This window comes from Ascaphus truei, chromosome 1, assembly GCF_040206685.1.
Source record: "Ascaphus truei isolate aAscTru1 chromosome 1, aAscTru1.hap1, whole genome shotgun sequence".
Lineage (NCBI taxonomy): Eukaryota > Metazoa > Chordata > Amphibia > Anura > Ascaphidae > Ascaphus > Ascaphus truei.
The window spans coordinates 370,714,597-370,725,735 of NC_134483.1; the positions used below are offsets into that span (position 1 = coordinate 370,714,597).

Here is an 11,139-nt window from a genome sequence, read left to right on the forward strand (position 1 = left end):
TCATTGTCTCCCCCTATTCTCTCTCCCTTCCCTCCCCCCCATTCGCTCAATCCCCTCTATTCTCTGTCTCCCCACCCATCTCCCTTCTCCCCCCCCATTCGCTCAATCCCCTCTGCTCTCCCCCCTCCCTTCTCTCCCCCCCCCACACACACACTCTCCCGAATACATATTAAAATAATACCCCCACACTCCCGAATACATATAAAAAATACCCCCACACTCCCAAATACATTTAAAAAATAGCCCCACCTCCCCAATACATTTAAAAAATAGCCCCACCTCCCCAATACATTTAAAAAATAGCCCCACCTCCCCAATACATATAAAAAATACCCCCACCTCCCCCCATCATCATGATCTCATCTCCCCAGACTGGCCCCCATGCCCCATCATCGTATTCCCCACCCCCTGCCTCCCATCTTTATCTGCCCAGACTGGCCCCCATGCCCCATCATCATATTCCCCACCCCCTGCCTCCCATCTTTATCTGCCCAGGCTGGGCCCCATGCCCCATCATCATATTCCCCCCCCCCCCATGCCCCATCATCATATTCCCCCCCATGCCCCATCATCATATTTCCCCCCCCCCATGCCCCATTATATTTCCCCCCCCATGCCCCATCATCATATTTCCCCCCCGTGCCCCATCATCATATTCCCCCCCGTGCCCCATCATCATATTCCCCCCCCCCATGCCCCATCATCATATTCCCCCCCCTATCATCATATTCCCCCCCACCCATGCCCCATCATCATATTCCCCCCCCATGCCCCATCATCATATTCCCCCCCATGACCCATCATCATATTCCCCCCCATGCCCCATCATCATATTCCCCCCCATGTCCCATCATCATATTCTCCCCCCCATCATCATATTCCCCCCCATCATCATACTCCCCCCCATGCCCCATGATCATATCCCCCCCATGCCCCATGATCATCTCACCCCCCCATGCCCCATGATCATCTCCCCCCCCTATTCCCCATCATCATCTCCCCCCCCCCATGCCCCATCATCATCTCCCCCCCCATGCCCCATCATCATATCCCCCCCATGCCCCATCATCATATCCCCCCCCATGCCCCATCATCATATCCCCCCCCCATGCCCCATCATCCTCTCCCCCCCCCCCCCCCCATGCCCCATCATCCTCTCGGCCTCTCTCTCCCCCCCCCCCTTGTCCTTACCTTATTCCAGGCAGGAGGCAGTCTCACAGACGTCTTTTGCAGCTATCTCAGCTGTTGGCTCCGCCCCCGCTGTCCTCCCACACACGGCATGTGTGCAGGATGACTGCGCCCGGCCACCGTCCGACTCCAGTCCCAGCAGGCCAGCTTTTCCTTACCTGGAAAAGGTCTGTGAGTGGTATCTGTTTATGGAGAGAGCGCGCACACACACACACACACACACACACACCATTCAAGGAGAATGCAGTCTCTCTGCCGGGGTTTTGACTCCGCCCCCGTATCCTCCCACACACGGCACGAGTGCAGATTGACTGCACCCGGCCACCGTACGCCTCCAGCCCCTGCAGAACAGATTTTCTTCCGCCCATGCTGCTCGCTTCCCCCACACCCGCGCTCGCTTCTCCCGCGGCCAAAACTTTTAACCGCCGCCCACGCGCTCGCCGACACACACGACCACCGCGCTGGTTGTGAGCGGGCCACAAAAATATCCGTTGCGGCCCGCATGTTTGACATGCCTGCTCTAAAGGAAAACGCTGGGTGGAGCCAGGCAGAGATGGGCAAATATTTTCTGCGAATTTGGATCCGCCTCAGATCGGGCGGTTTCTTTGGTCAGCAGATTCCCACAAATCAGTCTCCAAAAGGGCAATTCGTCTTTGCGGACTTTTTTTTATCACTGACAATCCACATAGCGGATTCCGCAATCCATTGGAGGATTTTTAAGAATCCAATCCACGGATTCCGCAAATGTTTAAAAATCCGCCAACAGATTGTGGAATTCGCGGATTGGATTCTTAAAAAACCATGCAGATTGTATCCAATGGTGGTTTTGGATGAATTAGCAATGATTGAAACTGGAACAATCCGGATTTTACACGGCAGAACAGATTTTATATGGAAAACTTGTGAAATGCCGGGAACCGGATTTTGACAGTTTTGCCCATCTCAAGTACAAGGTAACAGTGACAGCTGCTGTCGAACATCCGAGTATTGGAAGAACCCGGAGCACACCAGTCTGAATATATAATATATATATATATATATATATATATATATATATATGTGTATATGTGTATATAAATATGTATATATATATATATATATATATATATATATATATATATATATATATATGTTTTAATTATTTGAAACAAATCTATGTTTCGGAGTCTTATTCTACACCATCAGGATCCGGATTTGTTTAAAATAAATGAATATGTACTCAGGCTGGCACCGGTTGAACAAAGTCTGAGCAGCGCAACCACGACTTGCTAAACCTGTTCCTTATAATATTGATCTGGTTATCATGTTAACAAAGGAGGACGTTGCATTCAGGAATTATGTTTAAAGAATTAGACTGGGAGTTTTACTGACGTGAGAAAGATGAATTATTAAGACGTGTGCCTCTGTAAACCTTCTTGATTATTTCCTAGTTGCTTTAACATGACCAGACAAAGTGATTTGTTATCTATGTGTAGTCACATCGTTTAACTGTCCATTTTCTCCCCAATTTCAGGGACATCAAGAAGAACTAAATTCTTTGGCACTTTCCCTGGAAACTATGTGAAGAGGCTGTGAAACAATGTCCGCACTTCCGCTGCCTGACACGGCACATGCACATCACTTTGCCCGGAAACGCACTTCTGGTTTCTTACCTGACAGTCTGAAAGTTCACATGTCATTTTTGCTGCCGCCTGCCAACATTTTCTAGCAGTATTAGAGCCGAGCTGACACCTTTTTTTTTGACACTACTGAGGCGATTCCAGCATGTTCTCTTTTCATGCTTTTCTAACCTTTTTATTTCCAGAGCACACAGTAGTATCACGGCCTCAGCCCATTTTTGGCTTGGGAGCTGGTATTACATTGTTTAGAAATACCATACAAGCCAGACCAGCAGACGAATAAAGCTTTAGTTTTGGTATATTTGGTTGCATGATAATGATGAAACCCATACACAGGACAGCGATGGAAAGGCTGCTGTGGGGATGGGATGTTGAATGATTTCAAGCAGCAATACAGTATGTGCTCCTCATGAGAGAAAACTAAAATGTAAGTTAATCAGAAGTCGGGGCTGTAAAGGAGCACAAGTACTACTGTGCTTCCTCTGGAAGTCCCTCAGCTCCTCTGATAATTAGAATGAGGTCACTGCTACATTTTCCAGCATGCACGGAGTCCGTGGATGGTGACATCATTGCATTAGGGAAGTGAGGGGCGGGGGGTCTAATAATCCCACTACTTCCAATTGGCTTATTGAAGAAGAACAAAAAGGACAACAATTCAATTTTTCAGAAACTGAGAAGCTCCCCGGGGAAAAGATGGGGGTTTGCTCCAGGAACCGCCAACCCAGAAAAGCTTTGCTAGCCGGAAATACAAATGGAGGGTTATTACTTCATTACGGCTTCCAGATTTTGGGCCTTACAATGTCTGTTTCTTGCACAGTTGATTGTATTAGGTAGCCTGATGTGCTTATTTAACTGCACCAACTATCCTCTGTTGACACATGGGTGTTGTACACAGCGCAGTGAATGTCAGATAGTCAGAAACCATTTAACTGATCAATACTCCTCCAAAAGGACAATATATAGTGATGGGTAGAATATATTACCCTCCGCACCATTTATTCAAACAGCAGACTCCAAAAAATAGTTATCGTCTGACAATTTCCTGGTAAATTTGACCACAGCGTAACCCCCTTACCAACAGAATAATTCGTTTTTAAGATGTGGGCAAGCTTTCCCTTGGCTGTTACAAGATTGAGAATGCATTAGCAGTAAGAAAAATATCAAGAGCAGCTCCCAGGGGAGTTTTTGTCACAAGGTTCTATGTAACTAAGCCGTGCTTTGGTTTGTCTCAGTGTGTGTGTATAAGTATACATGCGTTCTTGCTGACATTTTCCGTAAACACGAACCCTTGATTTTGCTCTCAGAAGGGACTGCAGTGAAATGCTTTACAATGTGTTGCCGACCCTTGTGGCATCAATGTGGTTAACACCCAGGTCATTAGAGGAGTACGCCTACAGTGGCTGCACCTTCTATAAAAACTACAATGAGTGACGAGAAAGCAATCGCAGGACAGACAGTCTTTAATCTTAGTATGGATTTCCACACCAGCCTGCAGAGTGATTATCAGTATGAATGATCTCATGATGTTTTTAATGTAGAACATCTGAAGACAAAGCGGTGTTAAGTAGAACTGAGCGAATATCTTCTAAATTGTTTTGTACTTTATTTTTATTTTTAATTTTCTTTCAATTTCCCGTTTTTTGTTTTTTTGCAAAGCTCACAGAAGTTTACATTGCTTGAAAATGCAATTTACAGGGCCATGTGACCTTGCACATTGACTGTTAGAGCTTGGTCATTTCTTAGGGGAAATTTGCAAAGTTATGCTAAAATTGTTGCAAAAACAAGGGCGCATTTTGCCTGGTTTGCGAACGTTGGCGAAAATTTCACACATCTGTAGTGTCAAGGGTAATTTAACAGTTACCACCTTCGCTCACATTTAGATTTTTTTTAAATGTAATGATACAGAGTGTGCTCACTTCAAATTTATTTTTCAGAATATTTTAACATTTGCCTGAGTTACACAATGTTATTTAGGGTCACAAGTATTAAGCCTGGCGTACATATACAGTACCTTCATGTTTTGTGAATTATTATTTAAACACGTGATATTTTTATAAGGGTGAGCAGGAATCTTGCTATAAAGCAGTAGTGCTGTGTACTAAACATAAGTAGCTGAGTGTGCAGCATTATAGATCTGAAGCATAATACTGTATAACTAGTTGGAAATAACTGAAGGTTGTAACCCCTGTGATGACTCTGAAAATGTTCTGCTTCCACTCTGATCATTCACCTACAGTATGAGGCAGTCTGATTATGTCTCAATGATAGATGCACTTTAGAGTCTGCAATCAGAAAATTACATGATAAAGTTTGAAAGAGGCAATCCAAGCCAGCAGATTTTTTTGCGAAGTGTGTGTGTGTGTGTATATATATATCATATATATATGATATAAATATACAAAACCAGTGATGAGCCTGGAAATCAAGAGACGGCACTCCAAATAAAGCTTCAAAAAGTGTAATGAAAACAGGCACTGTACATCCGACGTTTCGGTCCACACAGAGGGACCTTCTTCAAGGGAGTGGAGCACTCTGTGTGGATTGCAACGTCGGATGTACTGTGCCTGTTTTCATTACACTTTGTGACGCTTTACTTGGAGTGCGGTCTCTTGATTTCCGGTCTCATCACTGGTATCGTATATCTATTGCATTTCTATGTGACACCCACCATAGTGATTATCTCTATTGGAGTGCCAACTGCTCTCATATATATATGTATTTGGAGGTAAGTATCCTCAGAAGTAGGGGGTCCCGGGGCTGAAATGAATGAGGTTCAGCTCTGGAGACTCCCTGCTTCAATCCTATATATAAAGAAAACTTCCCCCCAAAAAATTGCCAGCTTGGATTGCTCCTTTAAGGAACATTGGACTTTAACCATCAGAGTGGCCACACCTTGATGCAAAAGCAATGGGGTTTTTCTTTACCAAATATGGACCACACATCTGATTCTCTATCGTCGCCTATTTTGCTTCATACTTGGCTACTTTACAACAGACGTTGGTACATCAGCAGACATGGAGACAATGGGGTATATTCTCTACAATGTGATAGCCTGTATTGCTCATCAATGGCCATTCCAGTAAATGGTCCTTAAGAAGCAGTAAAGGCAACTGCACTTTAGTGAATATACTCTTGTGTAACTTACTGTATAGCAAAAACACATTAAATATCTAGGAATTGGCTTATTCAGCACCTTATTCACTAGTGTTTTCTGCATTTCTTCTTTTGTCAAATATGCAAACCGCCCACTTTTTCTGTAGTATTTTGTACATATGTTTGCTTGGTTTTCTTTGTACAGCGCCTCCGTCCAGCTCCCTAAACTATTCCTAATAAGTGTTTTAGGTGCGCGCGGCCTCAGCCAGTGTTACGTTGTCCGCTGTTCTCAGCTCTTTTGGCCATACTAACTACTACAAACCTGTAAAATAGCCTTTTATGCAAGATTTTGTGAGACAATGAACTCGGTTTTACCAGTGATATCTAAATGTACATATTTATTTGTTACAGAGAAATGCTATTGAAGTAAAACAGCTCTTTTGCAGTATACAGTATTTCATGTTAAAGAAATAAAGAAGCTTTATATTTGGAAGGCTTTGAATTTTGAACTTGGTCTACTGCATGCAGCTTTGCTATAGAACTACCACCGATCTTTGATGACGTAATGGTGGGAGACTTCAGTGTCTGTTGCCTGTATTATTTAAAAACACTGTTTCTACTCTGTACCTGATTTTAAAAATAAGTTTCTCCATACCTGGCTTTCAGATGGTTAACTTTGAATTCTTACAAGCAAACGGTTATTGTGTTTTTTGTTGGTTTGTTTTTTTTTCTTGAATAGACATCTAATAAATTTTGGCTGTAATAAACAATGGGTCCGTTGTGGTTTTTAATACAAACAAAGGATAGGCTGCCTGACTTGTAAGAGTGTGAGTTTTACAACACAGTCCTTGGAGGGTTGGAATGTGTGGTGCTAAAAGGGGCATTTTGCCTCTAAAAAGGTTTTTAAGAAAAACACTTGAAGAAGAGATCGGTGAGGTTTCTAAATCTCTACATTACTGTGTTGGTTCATTAAAAGGTATCACAACCAAGGCCGGTTTTAGAATTTTGACGCCAAACACACTTACTTTTTGGCCTCCTGCAGCGTTGCCCTCCTTCTGCAGCGGTCCATGGCGACGCATCTCCATGACAACAGGACACAATGTGACGTCATGGCAACGTGTCGAAACATAACATCACGGCGTCAGACACTGCAGGAGGAGGTAAGAGACCTTTACACAGGCCTAGTACTCTCCCCTGGCAATCAGTTTAATTGTTGTAGGGAAGAGAGCAGCAGCACCGGCTGCCCCCTTGAAATTTGCCGCCATTGGCCCAGGCATAGTAGGCCAATGTAAAACAAATATATAATCGCCGCGCTTCTCCGTGTAAGGAGCATGCAGCTGGCGAAGGGATTGGCCATACAAATGTGCAAAACAGACAGTGAATCCCTGCGCTTCTCCCTTTGGGATAGCAATCAATGGGGAATATATATATATATATGTATGGTGTAAATATCTATAAGATAAAGGAGACTTTTGGTTTACATCCTTTGATCAAATAATGCCAAGCCTGCTAACCACGTCAAGGTAAGTCTCTATAGCAGGTACCTACGCTAAATGTATTCCCCCTTTATTGCTATCCCAAAGGGAGAAGCGCAAAGATTCACTTTGTTTTTCACAATAGTAGGCCAATGCCTAAGTACGGGCCTGATCCCAACCTGCAACGGATCTACACTTTTCCAGGAACAATACAGCTACAGAAACGTTGAACAAAGAAAAACACAGAAATGCCAACTACTACTCAGTCTTTTTTTTAATCTTTAATGAGTTTAAATTCTCTGAAATCACATAATATACATTAAAAAGCCAAAACAACTTTTCTTATAAAAGGAAACCCCAAAACAAGCAAATATCTCTTGAGTGCTACAGTGTGAAAATATTGAGGTATGAATTAGTACAGAAAGCATACAAAAGTTTGCTAAGGTTACTGTAACCGCAAATGTTTTGTTAGATAAAATTACACATGAAAGCAGTATCATTATCTACTCTTACCCTCTATAGCAGGGGTGCACAAACTATTCAAGCCTGCGCCCCTCCTGCCTGCTCTCCCCCCCTGCATCATTTGACGCCGGATAGCCATGGCGATGCGTCGCCCAACACAAACGTAATTCAAGTTACAGAGGCCTCGCGCAATCCCTTGCATTTAATTTAAATGCCTTCGGGGAAGCGCGGGCCTCTAACCACCATGCGCCCCCCAGTTTGCGCACCCCTGCACCAAAGGAAAGTTTTCCAAATATGGCACGTGGCCCATATTTACAAAGCAGTGATATTCGATACGCTTTCAGCGCGAGAAGACTCCCTACTGTTCCCATTCACTTCCTGAAGGCCGAGGGGGGCACCCACCCAGATAATATTAAATGATTATGAGTGACAAAAAAATCTTTACATTGAGCAGAGCATTCTTTACGATGTGCAGAATAAATGTGAGAATATGCAGAGCAACGTACACAAAGCAACTGGAATATAATGCAGAATACGGTCTATGAGTATGTCAAACAACGAAGGGAAGTCTTGCCCTGCACTTCTGTTGTGGGGTAAAGGTAGATTTGGATTTCTGTGGTGCGTTGTGTCTCCATGGCAGGACCCCCTCCAAAATGTCACAGTTTCAAATAATCAAAATAAGAAAGAGGTTGTCGGACTTGTAATGTGCAAGAGCTCGCAGACCATTTATTAATATGCAAGAGACAAACGGAGGCTCGCGTTTCACAGTAATCACAAGATAATCCTTCTTCAGATGCATTTTTGGTATATTAATACATGGTCTGAGGACCTTTTGAACAATACGAATGCGACTACCTCTTCCTTATTTTGATTATGCCAAACAACTTTCAATATATCCATAACATTATTTAAGTTAGGCTTTGTGTTATATCCCAACAGGCACTAGCTATACACATTAGTAGAGTGATAATCCCCTTCTAGGGATATAGAGTTAATGTACCGAAAGGCATGCAATGTATTTATCCATTATGGGTAGTAATAAAGAAGCGGTTGTGTTGTGATGTATTTACTTGTGATGGTGTTTTGGGAATTACACACGTGGAAGAAGATTTCATTTCAGTGTTCATGAGCTATATTTGCCAATATGTCGTCTCTGTTCCAATCCTTCCCTGCAGTGAGCCTTGCACTCATAGGGCACATACTTAGTTCTTGCCTGTCTCACATGCATATTGTACATACTGGACTGGACACAATTGTGTTTATCTTCCTGCTTTAATGATACAGGTTGGAGCAATTCATTCTGCTGCATTTACCACAGGATTATCAGATTAACATTCTTTGATATATTAACCATGGCACCATGGATTAGATGTTTTTTTTTTTTTTTTTGTTTTTAGCATTTATTACAATTATAATTAGCATTTTAACCAGTATTGTAGTTATTATTTTTAAACCAATACAGTAATAATTATGTTTCATAGCCCAGACCATGCATACATCAGTAAAGCATTCCCGCATCAATATAATTTATAATATGATGAGGACATTTATATTATTTAAGATGTGCACATTTTTAATAAATAGCCCCTCTAATGTCTCTGCATTGTCTGTCCCATGAGTATTTCTTCCTGTTTGGTGAGATGACCAGAGAGCAGGTGGACTGATTTTGGGTGTTTTTCTATATTTCAGCGTACTTTAAATCATGGAAACGCGTGTTTTATTTTTAAAAGTTTCTCCTTAAAAATATGTTGGCAAAACATATAGTTTGAGATACTGTATATATACTGTATAATAAACCCGAAAAATAAAAAGTATGCATTTATTCTACATGTATTCCAGTACATATGTGTATTCTATACCCATACAGCATGTATTGTTTTAATACTCTTGTGATGTACTGAGCATGCTTACAGTATATAGTACAGTACTGTACAATACTGTACAGTATGCCAGTATGCATTTTGTTACAGTATTATATAGTATAAAAGGAGACAATGGAACAATTTAAAACAAATCAACATTTTCTTTTATTGGTGGAGTAAGTACAAAAACATTTCTTTACGAATACTGTACAATTTAAAAACATTTAAAGTGTACAGCAATTCAAAACATTAACAGGTGTATGGTTTACTGCTAGTGAAAACATTTATGTACAGAAAGTCAAAACAGTTAAAAAATGCAACATCTCCTTTATTAAAATACAGAAAGTCAAAACATGTACAGCACAACAGTATGGTGTTATAAAAAAAATTGTAACCACAGTGTTGCCGTCAAAAGCTGCAGCACAGATTGAATATCGTAATATCAAAATGGCTTAGGCAGGCTTGTGGAGAAAATAAAAAATAAAAATGAGACAAAAATATATACTTTTTTTTTTGGTCACTCACTCTTGAACTTGGCAAGCAAGCAGTGGTGAAGTTATAGACGCATGCGCAGTAATCATCAGCTATGTACTGTAGCTCCCATCCCAAAGAGGATTACACGCAGACGCAGAGAGGTGATGCTCGGCTAGGGACGGATTAAAAACACAATGGCAAGCTTTAGAAACGGAATGGCTCTGGAGAGGTGTCTGTCGATAAGAGGTTCAAATCCTTGAGCGAGCCTTGTGTGTGTGCGTGGGGGAGGGAGGTACAGGGTACAGCTGCATGAAGGATTAGCTGTACTGCAGTTCAAAGAAATGGCATATTTTCAAAAGGCAGGTCATCATAATAATTTGATCCCTACACCCCGTAATGTCAAGATGGCTTAGGCAGGCTAGTGGAAAAAATTAAAAATGATGAGAAAAAATGTTTTGTTTTTTTTGGTCACTCACTCTTGAACTTCGCAAGCAAGCAGTGGTGAAGTTACGGACGCATGTGCAGTAATCATCAGCTATGTACACTGTAGCAAGCAGGAATGTGATTGAAACCAGAAAGACACACATTCGAAGAAATGGTGTGGGAGAGGCGTACTGTACTGTAGATAAGATAAGAAGTTGAAATATTGCAGTGCAGTACAGTAAATTATCCTGTGTGTGTGCGGGGGCGAGCGAGGGGAGAGCGCTGTACTGTAGATAAGATAAGAAGTTGAAATACTGCAGTGCAGTAAATAAGCCTGTGTGTGCGGGGGCGAGCGAGGGGAGAGCGCTGTATATGCCGAAATGTGATACTGTTACAGTGCACGCCTATGCGTTTCAACAATTTTCAAATGAGACATACAGCGCTGCACATGCATGTATAAATATGCAAATTTACAATTACTGCGCGCGCAAACACAGACTGTGTACTGACGTACTGTAGGTTGAACTGCTAAAGTATTAGACT

At 42.1% G+C, this 11,139-nt stretch overlaps 1 protein-coding gene across 21 annotated transcripts in view; it reads left to right on the top strand.

The window, feature by feature from the left end:
• The window catches only part of SORBS2 (sorbin and SH3 domain containing 2), a 293,997-nt gene extending 288,755 nt beyond the window's left edge, over positions 1-5,242 (top strand). For all 21 annotated transcript variants that reach the window (XM_075610127.1, XM_075610126.1, XM_075610132.1 and 18 more), the window contains one exon: positions 2,702-5,242. In XM_075610127.1, the coding sequence (XP_075466242.1) occupies positions 2,702-2,763 (62 nt within the window). In that variant the 3' untranslated portion in view covers positions 2,764-5,242. The remainder of the gene's footprint in view (positions 1-2,701) is intronic.
• The last annotated feature ends 5,897 nt before the right edge of the window (positions 5,243-11,139 follow it).